Below are 23100 nucleotides of genomic sequence, written 5' to 3' on the forward strand. Positions count from 1 at the left end.
GTTCGCTGACACCACATGTTATGAGCCACCACCAATAGCTGTCATTTGAGAGGGTCACATTCTTTGTCATCCTTCACATGTTATAAGCTCTACATGGTTGGCTAATCTGGCACTGAAATATCTCACAGTGCAATACTTCCCATATTATTAGACAGTAATAGCATATGGCTGCTTTCCCAAATCATGCCATTTGTTGTGATATATTGACAATCAGGCTATCAGGATATTTGATACGGATCCCATTGGTTAACTTGTGTTACATTATAATGTCCTTTCCAGAATAATTATTTGGGAATCCTATACGATTAGTTTGAGAAAAACACAATGATTTTACATGTCAAATACAGTAATCAAACTGTCACCAAAATTGTCCTGTTTGATCTCTAATAAAGATGTTTTGTCTCCCTCTGAGGGTAATGTTGGACCAACATATCCACAACATCGACCCCATCTAGCTACTGCAATGAGTTTCCAGATGGCCAAGCATCACACCCCAACACCCCACCTCCGCTGTACACCTGCCCCTCCCCACCAAGGCAATGATGGGACCAGGCAAATCCATTTCCCTACAGCCTCCACCTGTTCAATCAGCCAGTCACTCAACCAGCCGCATCATTCATCTTATTTAGTGGCAAATTGCAATTTTGTCAATGTCTGAATCAAGAGAGATCTGTCTCTCTAGCCCCTCCACCCTCCCCATACCAATCATAGACCACCTGAATCCTACAACCTCTAAGTACCTCCTGCCTGGACCCAACCCATGTGACCCTGGAGAAACCCATTGAATCTGCTCATTCAACCTCACCGTGATCAGGCAGTGGGACTGTGTCATCCTATCATTGCGGTTGAGAACCAGTTCATTCTTTCAGCAGGAGTCGGCCCTTATATAGCCCGGCGGGAGTTTCTCTCAGTCAGACCTCTTTTAGTCTCTTTTCTACATGTGATTAAAACACTCTCTTAATCTGAATAATAGTCATGTGGTGTCTGTGGAACATCTGCTCGGCATGGCAGTGCATTGAGCATCTCCCGCTGCCTGTTTCTGCTCCCTACGAGATTATGTGGATTACACTTTCCATGGAGTGTGTTACTGGGATATTTTGACACAATATTTAACCCAAAAAATAGCAGTTTAGTTTTACGTGTATTGTTTATGTTCTGAAGATAAATTATATTTACAATCAATGTATTCTATAATTTAACATGAATTACAATTAAAGCTATTCTAAGAGCTCTTTGATGTTGCAAGGGTATTTTACAGTAGGTCAATTGTTTCATGTACATTTTGTTTTATGGGTATGATGGGTGGGGGAAGGGTTGCAATGGCTGTATAGTACGGGATATTTGTATTTGGTGATGCAATTTTATTTAATGTAGGCCTATGCAATTTAAAAATGTCCCCAAAATTCTACAATATGATAGTGACATAGGCTATAGAAAAATATAGTAAATGTCCACATTGAGAACTCAATATACGACTACCGTATCCGGGACAAGCATTACATACATTTTCACTTCACATGGCTGAACTGAATACTTCAGCATATTTTAGCATTTGGAAATGTAGGTCAGCCTATGCAGGACAAAATGTCACACAGCTTCATCCAATCAACAGAGAGAAGACAGTTATCTCATGGATCAGAAGCACTAAAACATTTAGATTCATTAATGTGAATATGAAGCAGCCATCCCATGGTATATTTAGCGAATTCTATTTGATCTGCATGAAACTAGGTCTGTCATAACATTATCACAGCAGTAGTCTGAACATTTACATGGGTTTCTTGGTTTGGTCTACTACTGGCTGCAGCTAATAGAGATGCATAATAAATAGCTGAAATTAAATAGAATAACAAGAAATTACAATTTTGTTGACCAATAAACCAAAACTAGAGCTGCATTATTTCACCATTAATTCAAACCTAATGTAAATGATAAACCCCAGCGATAAAGATGTCAAGAATTCCTGAACAGGTATAAATCATACTGAAGCATGAATACAGTAGCCACAAAGATTTGAGTACAAAATGGGAAAGAATAAAAAAGCAAGAGGTGCTAAACCCAGAAAAGCTTGGGGCAGGTTCAATTTGATCGTATTAAATAATCCAACCTAAAAGCGTAGTGTTTCCACTACGAGAACAATGGCAGAGCATTTAATGGGATTTCACATCATGGGATTTCACATGGGATTTCATAAGCTGTCATTCAGGATGGCTGTGGTTCTCCACCAAGAAACCATGGCCAGTGAGATCTCCTAAGGTATACTACAAAGCAGGATCAAGGAATTAGCCAGCTAACTTGACTAAATATTTTCGAATGAACTTTTACTTTTAAAGAAAGTTAAGCTTAAAATGGGCATGCTCTAATTGACTCAACAACCAAAAACTCATATATAGTCAGGTCCATAATTATTGGCACCCTTGATAAAGATGAGCAAAAATTACTTCATAAAATAAATAATATAAATACTGAGGAATATTGAATGCAAAAATTGTTTGGGAAATTATATTATTTTATACTAATACAATTGCTCAGTGAAAGAAGATTTGTTTAACAAGTAATAAATAATGTGCTAAAAGAGATAGGTGTCAAAATTATTGGCACCCGTTTTCAATACACCAGCACCCTTCCCTTGCAAGGATAACGACACTGAGCCTTTTTCTAAAATGCTTTATGAGATTGGAGAACACGTTGGGAGGGATGTTAGACCCTTCCTCTATACCAGATCCTTGATATCCTTCATTTGCTCTTATGGACTTCCCTCTTCACTTCAAACCACAGGTTTTCAATGGGGTTCAAGCTCAGTGACTGAGAGGGCCATTGTAAAATGTTGATTTTGTGGTCAATTAACCATTTATGTGTGGATTTTGAGGGGGGTTATTGTCTTGCTGGAAGATCCACTTGCGGCCAAGTGTCAGCCTCCTGGCAGAGGCACCCAGGTTTTTGGCAAAAATGTCCTGTTACTTAGTAAAGTTGACGTTAACAATGGCCCCATAACATCAAAGATCCACCACCATATTTTACTGTAGGTATGAGATACTTTTCTTCATATGCTTCTATTTTTCAACACCAATCCCACCACTGGTGTGCATGGCCAAAGAGCTCTAATTTCATGTCGCTTTTTTTGCATACAATATAGCTTGGTATTTGTATTATTTATTTTATACAGTCATTTTTGCACATCTTTATCAAGGTTGCCAATAATTATGGACCTGACTGTTTAGCCTTCTTAATGAATCAGAAAATCAAAGTTTTTTTATGGTTGCTTATTAAAGTTAGCTGGCTAAGTCATTGATCCTATTTTATAGTATACCCCTCAGCGGAAAGTGTTGGAAACTCAATCAGGAAAAACACATGAACCAAAATAACAACAGCTTTAGTTCACTGGCAGCACAAATGCAAGGGTACACTTTGATCTTATAATGAGCCGCGGGTAAGGAAGATAAGACATCACTGGCTTTTGGAAAATGTGTGGAAAGAAATTGCTTGTGGGTTAATTAAACCTAAAATGCATAAACCCCAAGTGACAATGTTTGCATATGTATCCAGCAATTAAAAATCTGGATGGAGAGAAGGCCGTGCCTAAAGGTATTGTGGGTTTTGTTTTAATCTCAGAGCGAATCATTGTGATTGACGCATAGTTTGAGGGGACGCTGCACACGGTCATGTGGGCCCTGGGCCGTCTATAGCACTGCCTGTTCATTTCAATATGCAGATTGAGAGGAACAGCCCCCTTTATCAAGGTCATTTTGCAAGTGCACGCAAATGTAGCATGCCATGTACCTCAATGTCTGGTGTCTGGACATATTTTACCATATTCTAAAATGAACATGCACTGCAATAAATGCTTATTCAACAGCTTCATTGTTACTGGAACAATTGAGATGACTCAGGCCATACCAGTGCATTTTCAGAAAGCAAGGTTTAATAAATAAAAATGTACATGAGCAAATTAAGTAAACAAATATTACAATAAAAAAACATTAACTGCACAAATGTAGTAGTTTGAATGCAATAAAGTTTTGACTGTTAGGAAATGTAACAGAACACTTAAAAGTACACTGATTACTTGTTTTCTGATTGAAAGAGGCTTTGAATTTCCCCTAAAGAAGACTTGCATATAAAACAGCTGAAAATGCAAAAAAAGACAGGATCAGTCAAAGATCATTACAAAGGTTCAGAGAAGATACAGTAGTCTATTTCACATCCAGGTATACAATGTTCACAAAAACAATTGCCTAATAGGCAACCGGGCGGGAGATACTGTAAATCTACAGGACAAATAATAGCAGAGTAACAATGTTTCACAATCTTTACCACATGCTGGGTTACTTCTACAAAGCTATACAAAATAAAGACACGGCCAAGTCTGGTCCATCAGTGTTCTACACAAGCCCCGACAAAAATGGGGAGACAGACATGCAAGTTTAAGGTACATCATCATCCACACCCGTTACAGGGGAAGAAAAAGTGTGGTTCAGCACTAATCCACTAGAAGTGGAAATGGATATATAACAAATGTAATACAAAGATTCCTTACTATTCAAGTCCTGGCACAAAAAAAGTGATTAGGCAGCATCAAGCTGTTTTACAAAAAAATGTGGCTCTTTCCTTCCATATCTCAGCAGAATGGATGTATGTTTTCAGAAGAGGATGTCTTCATTTTTTATGAGGAACTCCACCACCCGCCGTTGGTAGCGGATGTCGTTGAGTGCCGTCATGGCATCCAGGTTTGGGGCACGCAGGAGGGTGGGCCCGAAAACAATGCCCAGGTTCTCGGCATTCATCAGGTTGTCCTTCTCATTCAACGTTACCCTGTAGAAGAGGCACATCAAGGAGAGGCAATTAACAATCTGAGCATTCAATTATAACCATGTGTCTCAGATAAACAAACATGCTCTTACAAATCACCAGGGTAACGAATTGTTTTGTAGAGAAGCTAGATGGTGTCAATAACTCACCTCTTTAAATGGACCATGAGGTACCTCAGGGTTTCACTGTGTGCTGCAGGCAGCAGTTCCAGAGCCTCACGGAAGGCCTCTTGCTGCTTCTCTGGGTCTTCCAGCTCTGAGAAGCAAACAGAAGCACGGGGTCAAAGCAGAGCAGTCTCTCTGTCTACAGACTCTCACAAGACACTCTCAAAACCTCCCATTGAAATATCCGTGCTCAATGGTTCTCACTGAAATTATTTACTATCATGTGGGTCGTTCCACCTCAAAACGCAAAAGAAAGACGATTTTGAAACTCACCATCTCAGATTGTTCTGAAATTGTTTCTGTAGTTAGAAACAGATAAGATAAGCATTCCTGAAATATAATTTTGCTGAAATATAATTTGATCTCTGAGAAATGAAGCTAATTGATTGCACCCAAATTGGCCATTTGAATTTATAGCTGAAGCTGTGGCTCTACATGTATTGTGACTTGTGACTAGTGACATTACTAATTTCTCTGAACAAGGGAAAAAAACATCACCAGATTCACAGAGAATACATTTCCTAGTATGGAGAAGCAATACTCCAAACCACGGCTTTATACTACTTGTCAAACATAGAGAACTGATACTGTATACTGGTTGTTGGGGTGGGGTTGGCGTGGGGTGTGGGGTGTGGGCGTCAGTGGGTGGCTTTTGACTATTATTTTGGATTCATCGTGTGTTACTCATTGGTAGGAAGAAGTTTGGTCCAAATCGGATGTTGGGTACTATATTTATTGAATATTATCTGAATCCTATAAATTAAAATGGCCAATTTGGGTGCAATCAATTAGCTTCATTTCTCTGAGATAACGTTTCATTTCAACAAAAGAATGTTTCAGGAATGTGAATCTTACCTGTTTCTAACTACATAAAGAATTTCAGAACAATCTGAGTTGGTGGGTGTCATGGCTTGGCGAAATGACATGGAACGAGTCATGTGGACTGCATGAAAGTACATTACATTCTCCACTGAATGCCCAGGATTGTTAATAATGATACATAATTAGTGGACATTCAGTAAAGCACAACAACGAAAACTCAAAAACATCATGATCTATTTTGCAGAATCATTTCTGAACACTCACAGAGCAAAAAGGAAGACCTGAATAAATGTTCACTGAATGCATCATGGCTTTAATGTTGAGGGATTTACATAATTCAACCACAGATATGAAAAGGCACACCAATGGTAGTTCTTGCATGGTACATTTTCCATGGTGCTGGTGCGTGACTGAAACAATTATACATCGTTTTAACCAGCAGAGAAGAGGAAAAAGCTGCTTTTGTTGAACTCACTTGCAACCTCAATGAACCTGGGGTAGGCGTTGTATGAGATGACAGGAATGGGTAAATCCCTGAGGTACAGTTTAAGTGCTCCCGTGATGATGTTGATATCTTCATAAGCGTTTGCAGATATGTCTGTCTTCTCACCATCTGTGAAGAGATATAACACATTTGTTAGAAAAGAGGGAAAAACTGTCTGGATGTGCATAAGACATTGCATTACATTTGTCTTGCTGATTGAACTCAAGGAAATTGAGTTCAATCAGCATGGTGTGCTTGTGGTGTAGTGTAAGGTGAGGACTAAAGGGATTGTGTCACTGTGGGGGATGAAATCTAGGCTGGTCCTCTGCTTTGACTCGCCTGGCCTGCTTTACTCCGACTGTTCCTGAGTCCTACACAGTATCCAGAGCAGGCCATTGCCTAATTCTGAGGGTCTACATATCACAGTGTTGTGAGCTGGAATGACACTCTTGTCATAGGTGATCTCCCATACACTGGTCTAGCTAAGGTTTAGCCCATAGCTCCAGGGTTCCCCCCAATCCATTTCTAAACTCATTCTGCACTGGGCAGAGAACGAGGCAGACTAACTACCTCTTTAACTGGAGTAGATAAATGAAGTTGGAGGTTTAATACTACGGTGAATTACATTTCGGTCAGCTACAGCCTTTGGACTAGTCCAATAATTTGCCATCCCCAGAGCTGGCCCATGGCCCTGTCTGTAAATCCTGTGAGTGGACCGTGTCAGGACAAGCCATGCTCTCCAGATGGAGATTAATCCCTCCGCAAATGTGTCACTTTCCCATTAATCACAAATATGCAAACACATCGCATTGCCAACATTTAACTCAAAGATTAGTTAAATTTAAACCATCACATTGAACAAACATGGAGGCGCTAAGAGCTGACAAGAATGCTACTGTGAGAGGCACCCGAGGGGTTTGTTAACACCGAACAGAAGGATAGGGTGTCAAAAGAAGACATACCTCTGTCAAATGCCGACTTGACATCTTCGACTGAATCGCTGAATCCAGACATTCTGTAGAGCCCTTCAGACTTCAGACCTATGACAGAGGGATAGAGAGGGATTAATGAAAAATTCTGCATTTACATAACATAACATAGGACTGAAGCGGGCATCCAAGAGCAAAATAAATAGAGGCAAATTCACCTTCAGCGGTCACCTTGGGCAACATAGAGAATGTCATTAACAGCTCTTCAATATGCATGAGAAATTAAGAATGTCTACAATAGCACACAGGGAATAACATGGGCAGATGCAAATAGTTTTCCGCACCATTGGACAAAATAATAAAGACATAAATCAAACATAGCATTAGTTACAGACGTAGATTACCGGGCTAGACAATGAGGTAGAAATGAGGGTTTTACATCGTTGAGTGATTCAACTGGAATGCAATCAACTGAGGCAGCAGCAGCAACACAGTAAACTATTCTCCATTACACATGTACAATTACCAGGCCTCCCATCAGCTCTACAAGTCATATTAATGGATAGCACCAACTTTACAATCATTAGTCCTTCACCTTCTACTACCTACACTGAATTGGGTTTGTGTGCAAGTCCATCACATTACATTACAATTCCTTTACAATTCTCAAAATATAACATGTCCTGAAAAGGAAAGATGGAATGGTGTAATTTCCAAGTATTTTCATAGAGCCATGGCCATCTATCTTCTGCTCACCTCTTGATTCAATTTCCTGTATGCACATGTCCACTACCATGGGTCGCTTGGTGTTGTGAGCTTTCACCAGAGTTGTGAGCTCACAGCTGTATACTTTCTTGACGTGTTTCAGGTCTGGCACGCAGTTGCAGGGTACCATAGTGGAGCACTGCTTGTGGACGTTCAGGCCACAATCTGAAAGAAAAGAGGAAGAGGAGAGTCAGAGTGGACGACCTAAGAGGGATATCTTCCAATGATACTATCTTCCAGAGAAATAATAGACCTGATTGAGCATTGAAGTGTACCAAAATGATTAGCCTGCATCCCCCAAATTGCTCATTTCATTTTAGTTGACTGGCTTGTTTTGTTTTTGCTTGCTAAGGCCAACATCTTCTTGATCAATATTTGCCGTCAGCAAGTCATTGGACCACTGGAGAATTCTGTCCTATTGTTGACTTCACTCACTGGTCAGCTGCCAGGGGTGTTATTGGAGTCACCTTGAGCACCGGAGTGGAACACAGGTCCACAAACAATCCCTCATTCAGACAGTGTGCCATTCATGCATAAAAATTATTCATAACAAATTCCACAAAGTTTGATCTTATAGCTAACACATTTATAGCTAACAAATTTATTCTAGATTTTCCTATGTGGCTTGGTTTGTTTTGTCATTTTTACACACAAAAATAATTTGTAGCTCAACATGCTCCTCATTTATGCTCTTCTAAGCAGTGAATATGTAGTTTTAATGAGCATCCCACGCTGCTTTGGTCTTCAGTACTAGTGATTGGGGCCTGAGGTGCAACTGCCTGCCTCAGAATCAGAGCAGGTTTCAGGTTGTAGGGAGCACAGCACACTGAGCACAGCACAGCAGCCTACAGAGAACAGACGCAGAGCGACCCCTGCTCCGCTTTGTAACAGAGGCTCTTAGAAGGAATTAGATGCCACTGAAAACAACGTGGCCTGGAGGAGGGAGAGTCAGACATGCATGCTCCATTCTCCTCCAGAATCTGGGCTCGCACACAATGGCCGTGCAGGCAGAAATTCAGCCGCAGCGGACAACATCAGACCTAGATTCAGAGGAAATATGTCATAATTTTTGCTCCTCAAATATCAATAATTTAAAAATCACAAAAAGACTATGATCTACTGGTATAACTATACATATTTTGATTAATATGGGCCCTCAGAAAAATTTTACCAGGCTTTATTCATGTGCATTGATGCAGAAATGTAATTACCTTTAAGAGATGATTCTCTTAAGGGTATGAGACAGGCAGTGTAATAGAGGGCAGCCTCTCACCAGGCACAGGGCTGCTGAACTGGTGTTGTGCATGTGAGCACGCACGCACGCACGCACGCACGCACGCACGCACGCACGCACGCACGCACACACACACACACACACACACACAATGATGTGGTGGGAGAGCCCCAAGGGAGCCTAGGAGCCTGCAGAAAGACGCTGCTTTACTGCACTGTCAGCTCTGTTGCCATGGCAAGGAGAAGACACTCCAGTGAGGATAAGCTCTGCTCTGATATGGCTAAAAGGGTTTGACACTGGAGGTGGGGAAAGAGGTAAGGGGCCAGTCCCGCTGGTAGCCAATCAACACATTATCATGTAGTTTAACCTTTACCGTGCCTGGGATCCCCAATGGTTCTCTATCTCACGATCTCTAATGCCACAGCATAATACACCATCTCTAATGGCAGCAGCATAATACACCATCTCTAATGCCACAGCATAATACACATTCTATGGCAGCAAGCATAATACACATTCTAATGGCAGCAGATAATAACACATCTCTAATGCCACAGCATAATACACCATCTCTAATGCACAGCATAATACACCATCTCATGGCAGCAGCATAATACATCATCTCTAATGCCACAGCATAATACACCATCTCTAATGCAGCAGCATAATACACCATCTCTAATGGCAGCAGCATAATACACCATCTCTAATGCAGCAGCATAATACACCATCTCTTAATGAGCAGCATAATACATCCATCTCTAATGCCACAGCAATAAAACACATCTCTAATGACAGCAGCATAATACACCATCTCTAATGCCACAGCATAATACACCATCTCTAATGCCACAGCATAATACACCATCTCTAATGGCAGCAGCATAATACACCATCTCTAATGACAGCAGCATAATACATCATCTCTAATGCCACAGCATAATACACCATCTCTAGTGGCAGCAGCATATATAATATTATATGTAGTTTTCCATCATCAAATCAAATTTTATTTGTCACATGCGCCAAATACAACAGGGGTTGACCTTACAGTGAAATGCTGACTTACAAGCTCTTAACCAACAATGCAGTTTTAAGAAAATACCAAAAAGAAATGTTAAAAAATTAGTAAGAGCAGCAGTAAATAACAATAGCGAGGCTATATACAGGGCGTACCGGTACAGAGTCAATGTCAATGTGTGAGGGCACCGGTGTCGAGGTAATATGTACATGTATGTAGAGTTATTAAAGGGACTATGCATAAATAATAACTGAGAGTAGCAGCAGATAGTCTGGGTAGCCATTTGATTACCTATTCTGGAGTCTTATGGCTTGGGGTAGAAGCTATTTAGGAGCCTCTTGGACCTAGACTTGGCGCTTCCGGTACAGCTTGCCATGGGGTAGCAGAGAGAACAGTCTATGGCTAGGGTGGCTGGGGTCTTTGACAATTTTTAGGGCCTTCCTCTGACACCGCATGGTATAGAGGTCCTGGATGGCACGAAGCTTGGCCCCGGTGATGTACTGGGCCGTACGCACTAACCTCTGTAGTGCCTTGCGGTCGGAGGCCGAACAGTTGCCGTACTAGGTAGTAATGCAACCCGTCAGGATGCTCTCGATGGTGCAGCTGTAAAACCTTTTGAGGATGCCAAATCTTTTCAGTCTCTTGCGGGAGAATAGGTTTTGTCGTGCCCTCTTCACGACTGTCTTGGTGTGCTTGAACCATGTCAGTTTGTTGGTGATGTGGACGCCAAGCTCTCAACCTGCTCCACTACAGCCCCGTCGGTGAGAATGGTGGCATGCTCGGTCCTCCTTTTCCTGTAGTCCACAATCATCTCCTTTGTCTTGATCATGTTGAGCGAGAGGTTGTTGTCCTCGCACCACATGGTCAGGTCTCTGACCTCCTCCCTATAGACTGTCTCATCGTTGTCGGTGATCAGACCTACCACTGTTGTGTCATCAGCAAACTTAAATGATGGTGTTGGAGTCGTGCCTGGCCATGCAGTCATGAGTGAACAGGGAGTACAGGAGGGGGCTGAGCACGCACCCCTGAGGGGCCCTCGTGTTGAGGATCAGCGTGGCGGATGTGTTGTTACCTACCCTTACCACCTGGGAGCGGCCCGTCAGGAAGTCTAGGATCTAGTTGCAGAGAGAGGTGTTTAGTCCTAGGGTCCTTAGCTTAGTGTTGAGCTTTGAGAGCACTATGGTGTTGAAAGCTGAGCTGTAGTCAATGAATAGCATTCTCACATAGGTGCTCCTTTTGTCCATGTGGGAAAGGGCAGTGTGGAGTGCAATAGAGATTGCATCATCTGTGGATCTGTTGGTGCGGTATGCAAATTGGAGTAGGTCTAGGGTTTCTGGGATAATGATGTTGATGTGAGCCATGACCAGCCTTTCAAAGCATTTCATGGCTACAGACGTGAGTGCTACGGGTCAGTAGTCATTTAGGCAGGTTGCCTTAGTGTTCTTGGGCACAGGTACTTTGGTGGTCTGCTTGAAACATGTTGGTATTATAAGAATCCCGGAACATATTCCAGTCTGTGCTAGCAAGGCAGTCCTGTAGTTTAGCATCTGCTTCATCTGACCACTTTTTTATAGACCGAGTCACTGATGCTTCCGGCTTTAATTTTTGCTTGTAAGCAGGAATCAGGAGGATAGATTTATGATTTGCCAAATGGAGAGCAAGGGAGAGCTTTGTACGTGTTTCTGTGTGTGGAGTAAAGGTGGTCAAGAATTTGTTTTCCTCTGGTTGCACATTTAACATGCTGGTTTAAATTAGGTAAAACTGATTTAAGTTTCCCTGCATTAAAGTTCTCGGCCACTTGGAGCGCCGCCTCTGGATGAGCGTTTTCCTGTTTGCTTATGGCGGTATACAGCTCATTGAGCGCAGTTTTAGTGCCATCTGTCTGTGGTGGTACATAGACAGCTACGAAAAATACAGATGAAGACTCTCTAGGTAGATAGTGTGGCCTACAGCTTATCATGGGATACTCTACCTCAGGCGAGCAAAACCATCGAGACTTCCTTAGATATCGTGCACCAGCTGTTGTTCACATATATGCATAGGCCCCCGCCCCGTGTCTTACCAGAGTCCGCTGTTCTGTCCTGCCGATGGAGTGTATAACCCACCAGCTGTATGTTCTTAATTTCGTCGTTCAGCCACAACTCGGTGAAACATAAGATATTACAGTTTTTAATGTCCCGTTGGTAGGATATACGTGCTTTCAGCTAGTCCCATTTGCTTTCCAGCGATTGAACACTAGCTAGCAGGACAGAAGGCAAGGGCAGATTAGCCACTCGTCACCTGATCCTCGCAAGGCACCTTGATCTCTTTCCTTGAAATCTGCGTTTCCTTCTCCAGTGAATAACGGGGATCTGGGCCTGGTCGGGTGTCTGTATTATATCCCTCCCGTCCGACTCATTGAAGAAGAACTCTTTGTCCAGTTTGAGGTGAGCAATCGCAGTTCTGATTTTTGGCCATAAGAGACGGTAGCAGCAACATTATGTACAAAACAAGTTACGAACAACGCGAAAAAACAAACATAATAGCATGCTTGGTTAAGAGCCGATAAGACGGCAGCCCTCCCCTCCGGCGCCATTGTAGTTGCATAGATTGGGGATGAATAGAGAATGGGCTGTGTGACCTAGCTCTCTGGTTTTTAATGCGGGTGGAAATGGAGTTCCTTCGCAGTGCTCAGAGCCCAGAGCTTTGTTTTCTTCATGGGCATGATGGTATGAGACTGGGGGGCGTCCTCTGATGAGGAAATGTGGCACAACAAGCACTGGCAGGGTCTGTTTTCCTGGCGCTTGCCCAAAAACACATACAGAAAGAAAGGGGGAGCACATTTTTGGAATGCAAATTCAAAGATCACATAAGACTTCACTGTCCTAGATTCTGGTCGCCATGGGTTTAGTCTGAAGGAATGGCAAAAAACTCTATAGAGCATCTACAAAAATAGGCGCTTTTCATTCGATTGTCAGCTGCTTTCTAAGGCAGCGCATAAATTATTCATGGATCAGCTTCCACAGACATATGTGTGGCTCACTGTGACCCATCAATAATATATTAAACACACACATTAGTCCACGTTAATACCTTATTGAGGAATTATCAACACCTGGGATCTTCTGTTTATCAAAAAACAATGCTAAAAAAATCCCATACAAAAAAATGAATTACTTGGTTTCGTACATTTTGTACATGTGAAATCAGACACATGGTTTTCGGACACGTGAATTTCTCACTTGTTTTTTCCCCACATTACATTTATTTTTCACATGATTATGTTCACCACTTCCAGCTACATCTGGTCTCCCATCCAGGGACCAACCAGAACCAACGCTGCTTAGCTTCAGAGGCAAACCAGAAGTGGGATGCAGGGTGATATGTTGCTGGAATGATTGTGCCAAAACTTAAAAAAGGCAGCGAAAGCAAAAGCCAGGGTAACAACAAAAAATTGGGAGGCGTTATATTTAATTGTGTTATCATTATAATTTTTTTAATTATCACTGAATACTATTTTTTTACCCTCGCATTTAAAAAGGATTTCCTTGCAATATTTGGTTTTGCTATTAATACTTTGGGGTTTATGTTTTGCTTTCAATATCATTATTTTTGTTGCCAATTCGAAGAATGTTGTTCTCGACTTCAGAAGGTTTGCTTGATATTAATGGCGCAAAAGTAACTCACTTAATAGAGGATTACACCATATAATGACACAATTACTCTATTGAAGGTGTTTAAAGCCGCAATCCTTAATTTAAACATTAACAAAGTGTACTCCTCACCACAGTTTCGGTAAAAAGCTGAGGGATGGGGCTGGAGAAATGCAACCACTCTTAAATCCATAGATTATGCTAAGAATGCATGGACTAACCATCCATGAAATCAACATTTTCGTTTTAAACATGTTTGTTTAAACAAATGTCAAGTTTGTTTAAACAAATGTCAAGTGTCAAGTTTTCTTACATGTGAAACAATCACGTGAAAGTTTTTCACATATGAAACTGCAAATTTGATTTTTACATGTGATTGTTTTTCACATGTGAAACTGCATATCCAATTCCCACATGAAAGTTAACATGTGAAACCACAAATGTCATGCGAAACTGCAATTCACATGTAAGGTGAAAACATGTCATTCTCCTCACATGTTAAAAGGTGGTGTTAACATGTGAACTCTAAACGTAATACATATGAAAATATGGTTTCACAAATGAAGGAAGTTTAAGCTCAACATGTGAAAACAGATACTGTATTTCATATGTGAAAGTGCGATTTCACATGTGAAAATACGATTTCCACATGTGAAACTGCAAATTTGACATGTTTTGTTTTTTGTAAGTGTGGTGTGTTCCAAAAACTTTTGCTCTCAAGCTAATTAGTTAATCCTTTTTAGAGACCTTTACAATAGCAAAGTATGCATTCACTGCAGAAATATGATCCCATTTTTTATACGACATTCATGGGATGCCACAATTATGCCACATTTTTACGTTATCCTAGCATTATAAAATGGCTTGTTACCTAATATCCTGTGATATTAAAAATGATATGAAATCACTATAATACATTCAAAAACAATTTTTAAAACACTTAGATGGGAACAAAGGGATCTCATGACTATACTGTACATCTTGTAAATGGCTCCAAAACATCAGCTACTGGTTATTGTTCAAAAGGAAGCAAAATCACTCAACTAGTAATATCAGCCCTGATTGGATAAATAGACCTAGGCGTACACGTGTTAGAACATTGTGAATCTATTCAGAGACCATCAAGTGAGTATTTCCGCATGAATCCACAGAGGCATTCTCAACCCCCCACTTCCCCTGCAACTGGAGCACACAGAGAGAGAGAGAGAGAGAGAGAGAGAGCGAGAGAGAGAGCGAGAGCGAGAGAGAGGTAGAGCGAGAGCTAGAGCGAGAGAGTGAGAGAGCGAAGAGAGAAGGGAGAGAGAGAGAGAGACAGTCTGAGTCCGAACGCCACTGTACATTATGATAATGGACTGATCAATATGACAGGATATAGAGTGCATATAGAGTGCATATAAGTACACTATTAGTCTGACGTTGAGTGGAAAACAACTGCTTTGAACATTACGTGAGAATATGGTAATATTTTCATTAGAGCTTGTCATTTGAACAGTGGAATGGTAGCCATAAGCAAACTCATCAACTTGACCTCTCATTCATTAGTACAGTAACACACAATCTGCTCTTAAAGCACGGCTTTCACATTAGTGGGAGTATGGATTACATCACACTGAGTAAATGCTTGATATTGAGTTCTTATTTCACGCTATTATACAAGGTTATACTTACAAACACTCACATTAAAAACCAGGTTACCCACATACTGGGGTGAGAACATCAAAGTCCATTATAAATAGAGAACAGCGTGTTGTTAAGTAAGAGCAGCCAGGAGCAGCAGCTGTATAGTGGCTGTCTACTGTTAAGTACAGCACAGTACGTACCTGCACACTTGACTCCCTGAGCCTTCAGCCCCCACATGAAGTTGGCACAGTATTCACACCAGTGAGGTCCCCGGAACGTGTGGACCTGGAGGATAGAAAGAGAGAGAGAGAGCGAGAAAGAGAGCGAGAGAGAGAGAAAGAGAGCTGGCAGTCAGAAGCTGCAGTCATGTACTGCACAGGTACCATACCTTCCCCAGGTTGCCCTGGAGAAAACCACAATGCCGGCGTCTTAAACTAGTTAAATAAAGGGATTATCTGTGCGTGTGTTGTAGATTAGGGGCGTTTAGAGCCCAGTCAAATCTGACAGGATGTCTAGTCCATGCTAACCATTAATGAGTGGCCAGGCTGAATAGTGGTGGTGGTGATGTGATGGTGATGCAGAACGGGGGAGGATGGGTGGGCACCGTTGACCCTGTGCCAGTTTGAGGAGGGAATGTTGTCATGGAAATGTGCTACGGCAACGGTTAAAGGATTCTCACGCAGGGAAGGGAGCTCCCACTCCGCCAGGCAACATAACAACAGCTCAGCCAATCAGGAGTGCCTGATCCAGACCTCTGGGGAGGAGGCAGTGCTGCCACCCTCTGAGGTGTTTTCCTACACAACGGAGGCAATAACGGCCCCTTTGATATGAGGTGAGAATACTAGCGCCATCACCAATACACTGTGTAAACTCACTATGGGAGCAGGGAAAGCATGAGAGGATTAGCAGTAAAACAATCCGCCACGGTATACCATGGTGAAGATGATATCAAGTCTGATGAACTGTGAGTTCATCAGACTATACTATTTGCAGGATGGTTAGAATCTATTTTGTGATCCATGGTTTAGAGGGAAAGAAAACCTTATTCTATTTGGTTGGAATACCTGAGCCGACAAGGTGGAAAATCTGTCGATGTGCCCTTGAGCAAGGCACTTCAGCCTAATTTGCTCCAGGGGCGCCGTACTACTATGGCAGACCCTGTAAAACAACACATCTCACTGCACCTATCTGGTGTATGTGACAATAAAACACGTTTTCTTTTGTGTGTGTGTGGAAAAACCAGAACATTTAATAAACCCATAAAACTTACCACTGGTTGTTATGTCTGGCCTATTTGGTTAAATTTGTCTCCAATGTTCATTTTTTAAAATCATATTTTGTAATCATAACTTCAAAGAGATATCTTGGTTGTACAGAAGGTTTAGGATGATTATTCATTTTAATGCTCTGTCAATAACTATTACACCCTAATCATATCAGCCCAGACTGCTTCCTGTTGTGAAGGGATCTTGAAACAGTTAAATATGTGACAGACCCTTCAAATGATTTAATGGCGCATTCAGCATGGACTGCATGGCAGAGTAATAAATAAATAAGGGAAGAGGGAAGCAGGAGTCCTGTAAGTGTCAGCAGTTCTAGAACCTTTGAGGGAATGTTTCTCCCCCAGCTCCCAACTTCATTAACTAACCCAAACAGTCAGAGCAGAGCAGGGGCTAAGTCTGCTGACTGGAGCCTAATGGGGATACCACTCTTCCACTGTCCCCCCCCCCCCCTTCCATCACCTAATCTCCCCATCTGGTGCCCGAACCCACAACAGTAGACTACAGACCGCCCAACAGATTTCCTTTTGAAAAACACTCAGTGGACAGATCCAAAAACAGTCCTGTTTTCTCAGGCTTTCTCTTGCCCCATAACCCCCCAAACAGACCTTCTGGTGGCCAACTGCCACCACAGCAGCATACTACAAAAAAACACAGCCTGTCTACAACATGCTGAAATACAAGCCATATTTTAGAGTGGAATGGCATGAAGAGGTGCAACAGAACTACTGTTCCTGTGGCGATCAGTCTCACCTTGAAGTTGTGGACTTTTTCGTACTTGTGCGGCAGGCTGTTGTCCTTCAGCGTGGCTTTGCGGACCAGCGAGGTGAGCTGTGAATAGGCAAACAGTTTGAGAGGCTGCCAGATTGTGGCTGGAGGTTTCTGGGGTCCTGAGATCCTCATCCCCAGAGCAGCTGCCAGTATGTCCTGCTGGTTGGCCTCTTGCTTGGCCTTCTGCACCAGGGACTTCTCTCCCTTCCGGACCTCGTAAGACTCCCTGGATGGCATTCTGACACTCAGGTTGGCCAAATCAGATTAACAAGCAGCAAACCTTCTAGCGCAGTCCAAAAAGTTAGAGGCCCCCTGGAAAAAACTGGATGCTTAGAGCTAGTTTAAACAATGTAATATTAATTGCATTGTTCCAATTTGACAATTCTCAACTAAGTGAACAAAAACAGCACACACAAATCGCAAAATCCAATACGCAAAAAATGTGTCCTCCTTTAAATCCTCTCACCACAGTAAGAATTGCATGAACGATGCTCCAACAACGAGAGTCTCAAGTCCTGTGATGGTTGGAGTTGGATAGAAAAGAGAAGAAGCCTTGGGTGCTCATTTGTTCCCTGAATGTTTACGCAGATGAGCTGATGTTGTGTTAATCCTCTCCTCCCTGTGCAGAACTGATATATTCTCTCTGGAACAGAGACAGCACAGTGTGTACTGTGGATGGATGCTGCCAGCATTACCAGAGTGAGGGGAAAGAGGAGTAGCCACAACAGATTAGATGGATCGCACTGGCCAATCACAGTGAGGCAGGAGGCTGCTTATGCTTCATCGTTGCCGTTTCCCCGCCCTCTACAATCCCCCTTTCAGATCCAAAGCAGGAGAGCTTGTGTCGGAAGAGTCAGAGTGAGCGTGGGCTGATAATGAGCAATGAATGAGTCACGCATCATCAATGAGCTGCCACTGCTCACAGCTAACGACAGAGGTGGGCTGTTGGAGAAAGGGTTCTTTTCAAAATCTGGTTACCAACCATTTCCTGTTCCAGGGACCACAGAGACCTGTCCCCACACTCCAAAATGATATACAGGAAAAACAAATAAACATCTCATATTTTCAGCTAGAATCTTTTTCGATACATGTTTAAACCACATGAATTTATAGCACATGAAACATTTAAAACACATGCATTTTCACAAAATAAAATTCACAAAAATATGAATAATTTAGTTGGAAACGCTATGAATAGGGAGAGGTGATGCAAGGCCATGTTTTTCAACTGAAATAGTCTGCCTGCAAGCCTATATTTCAGTCACCATGCAGACAACCCAGAGAGAATTAACCCAGATGTGCTCATCCCACACAATTACAAGCTCCTTGGGGTACCTTCGAGCTTTGTTTTGTTTCCTGGCTTCAAATACATAAACAGATTAAAGTAATATGTCAATGAAGGAAATCATGAAATACTCTTTCATCGAAATTCTGTTGAAGAGCAATATCGTTTATTTTTCAAATATCGGCTATGGAAAAATAATGCGCTGAATATTGAAACATTAATCACAGAATTATACTGAACAAATGTACATTTCACTAATACCAAAATTCATAGATACTGTAGTCTAGTTTTTCATTTTTTATTTAAAAAAAAAAAATCAGACGACTTGTATGATATTTCTTAATTACTATAATGAGAAATGGAAGAGGAAAACATTGAGTCTCTCTGTCAGTAGGATTCTGTCTGAAATTGTGCTCATTTATTCTATTACTGATGCCAGCACGGATGGTATGCAAATTCTGCATCACATATAGAGCACAATTAAAGTGCCACGTTGGGAATGATCTGAAACCTGCTACAATCCACACAGCGAGTCAAATGTGATTATACTCCCCAATCCCAGAGGCTGATTTGGGCTCAGTTGTTAGAAAGCCAACCTAACACCTCTTAAAAGAGACTGGAGGTGGAGTAGCCCAGTATGAGTGCACATAGACTCACTCTTCATGCAATCAATAAAGGAAGAGCTTATTGATGGTGTGTGTATCCCCCAACACAGAGAGATGGGGCAAAATGAGAGCTGCTAGAGACGAGCTGGCTTTGAAGATCACTGCAGGTATGATGGCATTGCATAACTGCTGTGTGCATAACTGAAAGAGACTTAGGTTGGACATGAAACAGAGGCTTCCAATGGAGAGGTCCTCTTCCACACTGTGGAACCTTCTCTCTTCAGGAGGTAGATAGTTACATGTAAGAGGCGGATGAAAGGCAGCCCTTTCATATGCAGCCGTCCACACTCACAGACCCTGGGTTCTTTAGGAGGCTGTGCACAGTAATTATGTAGCCTGCTGTTAGGTATGGAAAGAGCATCTGACACCCAGGATGTGGCCTTACTTTGAACGCTCCTCTAATTGACACTGATTGACGGGACTTGTTTCTCAAACATGTCCCAAGTTGGACCTCTTCAAGAAAGGATGGATGCAAAAGCAGTTACCTTAATACCTTTTGCTTCTCCACCTAGACACGTGTCCATCTGGGCAAGTCTGGGCATCTGGGTTCATTTGTCTCCCAATGCACCTGCCATGTCTCTGATGATGTCTCTGATGTGTCCGAGACAAGATTTCTTTACAACCATCCAACAACAAGCATTTTGTGTGGAGTTTCTAGAAATACATTTCACTCAAATAGAAAATACATTTCTGTTGCATTGAAACTCTTTTGGAATTTCTGTTGCACTAATACAAATGTACAGACAAACATGTTTCTTAATCTTATCTTTCGTAATATTCTCTTCACAAAATGAGGGCTAAATTATTTGCGAGTTGGGATAGAGGTTCAGTAATAAAAGTAATATGTGGCGGACAGCAAGATTGTCATATAATGTAATGTCTTCTTAATGCATTTCTATGGCCTAGCACCATCACAAATGGGCCATTAAAGTGGACAGGGTTTCTCTCATATGTTCAGGTCATAAACTCTTACTGGGTACAACTACATAGACTATAAACTGGGAAATAAATGTCTTACTTTGGGAGTATAGATTAGGGGTTAACTCCATTGCTAAAAAAATAGCATTTTAGCAGAGTTAATATTCTAGATACTTGTTAAGTATGTTCTTAAAAAAAGGTATTACTGTATGTAAATGAGGAGGAGGAGTGGTGCTGGCAGTAGAAGGATGGATTCACACTAGAGGGAGGCTGATACAAGGAGGAGGCTGAGAGAACAATTGTACATCTCTTCTCAGCCTTGAACAGAACCAAAGATCATTCGGAGCGTTACATAACAGATGACTTAATCTGTGATACATAATCATGTTCTAATCAGAAGAGCAGGATCATTCTAATAATGGATTGTGAAAAGGCTCTTTGTGAGGTCAGTAGATTGATCCCATAATAACTAGGGCAGTCCAGAATTGCCCAAATGTCAAAAAAATAAAAAGAAGAGGCTCAACATTTAAAGGAGGTCCTGACAACCCAAAGGGAGTGGATGTCTGATAGTCCACAGTTCTCAATACAGTGTTTCATAAAGAGCTGTACCACTCTGGCCTGGGAACCCAACCTGGTCTCAGAGCATTTCTGTCACGTAGACGCAGAGAGTCAGGAAGCAAATGTGGTTAGTGAGTTTAATGACGAAGAACATTGAACGATACAAAACAAGAACAGCGTCTGAACATGGAAACACAAACAATATTGCCTGGTGGGTGATAACAACAGAGTGCTATACGGTGCATTCGGAAAGTATTCAGACCCCTTGACTTTTTCCACATTTGGTTACTTTACAGACTTTTTCTAAAATGTATTAAATTGTTTTTTTTTCTCATAAACCTACACAATACCCCATAACGACAAAGCAAAAACAGTTTTTTATACATTTTTGCTCATTTATTTAAATAAAACTGAAATATCACATTTACATAAGTATTCAGACCCTTTACTCGGTACTTTGTTGAAGCACCTTTGGCAGTGAACCTTCACCCCAGTCTGAGGTCCTGAGCACTCTAGGGCAGGTTTTCATCAAGGATCTCTCTGTACTTTGCTCCATTCATCTTTGCCTCGATCCTGACTAGTCTCCCAGTCCCTGCTGCTGAAAACATCCACACAGCATGATGCTGCCACCACCATGCTTCACCGTAGGGATGGTGCCTGGTTTCCTCCAGACGTGACGCTTGGCATTCAGGCCAAAGAGTTCGATCTTGATTTCATCAGACCAGAGAATCTTGTTTCTCATGGTCTGTGACACTTTAGGTGCCTTTTGGCAAACTCCAAGCGGGCTGTCATGCACCTTTTACTGAGGATTGGCTTCCGTCTGGCCACTACCATAAAAGCCTGATTGGTGGAGTGCTGCAGAGATGGTTGTCCTTCTGGAATGTTCTCCCATCTCCACAGAGGAACTCTAGAGCTCTGTCAGAGTGACCATCGGGTTCTTGGTCGCCTCCCTGACCAAGGCCTTTCTCCCCCAATTGCTCAGTTTGGCCGAGTGGCCAAATCTAGGAAGAGTCTTGGTGGTTCCAAACTTCTTCCATTTATGAATGATGAAGGCCAATGTGTTCTTGGGGACCTTCAATGCTGCAGACATTTTTTGGTACCCTTCCTCAGATCTGTGCCTCGACACAATCCTGTCTCTGAGCTCTACAGACAATTCCTTTGACCTCATGGCTTGGTTTTTGCTCTGACATGCACTGTCAACTGTGGGACCTTATATAGACAGGTGTGTGCCTTTCCAAATCATGTCCAATCAATTGAATTTACCACAGGTTTACTCCAATCAAGTTGTAGAAACAACTCAAGGATGATCAATGGAAACAGGATGCACCTGAGCTTCATTTTGAGTCTCATAGCAAAGGGTCTGAATACTTATGTAAACAAGGTATTTCTTTCATTCTTTCTTTTTAAATTTGCAAAAATTTCTAAAAACCTGTTTTCGCTTTTTCATTATAGGGTGTAGATTTCTGAGATGTAACAATATGTAGAAAAAGCATTTCCGAAGGCACTGTATAAAGGGGAAGTAATCAGGGAGGTGATGAAGTCCTAATGAGGCGCAGGTCTGCGTAATGAAGGTTGCCAGGTGTGTGTCAGGATGGGTTGCCAGGACCAGTGGTTAGTAGACCAGCAACATCGATTGCTGGAGGGGGAGTGGGAGTGGACGTGACAACTTCGTATTATTTAGTACGTAAATCCCAGACACTCCATTTAGTATGATATGTTAAGTTTTGTATGGCATGTATTAATTTGTGGATGTCTATCATCATTTTTCATATGATACAGTATGTTACTAGTTGTATTATAGTTTAGGAAATTGCTAAACATACAATATGTAAAACGTACAATATGTTATGAATTTGCTAAACGTATGATATGTTACGAATTCTAGCTATGTGGCTAGGTTGACAACATTAGCTAGGCTAGGTGTTGGGGTTAGGGTTAAGGTTAGGCTTAAGTTCAGGAGTTAGGTTAAAGGGTTAAGGTGAGATAACATGCTAAGTAGTTGCTAATTTGCTAAAGTTGTCTGATGAGATTTGAACTACCAACTTTTCCGTTGCTTGACGTTAGTGTTATATGCCCACCCATCCACCCCGACCAACGACCATTCTTTCATTTTTGCCTTAAGTAACCATACTTGTATGTCTTA

The 23100-nt window shown here is 41.8% G+C and overlaps 1 protein-coding gene across 3 annotated transcripts; it reads right to left on the bottom strand.

Annotated features, from left to right (window-relative positions):
• Positions 1-3900: 3900 nt before the first annotated feature.
• LOC111975317 (N-chimaerin) lies at positions 3901-18243 on the bottom strand. Of its 3 annotated transcripts, XM_024003537.3 has the most exons (8): positions 17998-18243; positions 17514-17843; positions 15681-15765; positions 7965-8138; positions 7242-7319; positions 6271-6408; positions 4959-5064; positions 3901-4812 (listed from the first exon to the last, which is right to left on the bottom strand). In XM_024003537.3, the coding sequence occupies exons 2-8, from the start codon at positions 17766-17768 to the stop codon at positions 4641-4643; spliced, it is 1008 nt and encodes a 335-aa protein (XP_023859305.1). In that variant the 5' UTR covers positions 17769-17843; positions 17998-18243; the 3' UTR covers positions 3901-4640. The 3 variants fall into 3 exon arrangements, with proteins under 3 accessions (XP_023859305.1, XP_023859300.1, XP_023859314.1); XM_024003532.3 differs by having other exon boundaries at positions 17514-18243; XM_024003546.3 differs by lacking the exons at positions 17514-17843; positions 17998-18243 and adding an exon at positions 16008-16200.
• Positions 18244-23100: the final 4857 nt, after the last annotated feature.

The sequence above is a fragment of the Salvelinus sp. IW2-2015 genome, linkage group LG2, assembly GCF_002910315.2.
Source record: "Salvelinus sp. IW2-2015 linkage group LG2, ASM291031v2, whole genome shotgun sequence".
Classification (NCBI taxonomy): Eukaryota; Metazoa; Chordata; class Actinopteri; order Salmoniformes; family Salmonidae; genus Salvelinus; species Salvelinus sp. IW2-2015.

What these genes read in the sequence shown, in the direction of transcription:
- LOC111975317 (XM_024003537.3), bottom strand. Translation starts at nt 17,768, where the DNA reads ATGCCATCCAGGGAGTCTTACGAGGTCCGGAAGGGAGAGAAGTCCCTG. An exon ending in TCAGGGAGTCAAGTGTGCAG is followed by an intron (nt 8,139 to 15,680) that starts GTACGTACTGTG and finishes CTTTTCTTTCAG; the next exon opens with ATTGTGGCCTGAACGTCCAC. An exon ending in CAAGTCGGCATTTGACAGAG is followed by an intron (nt 6,409 to 7,241) that starts GTATGTCTTCTT and finishes ATCTCTTCACAG; the next exon opens with ATGGTGAGAAGACAGACATA.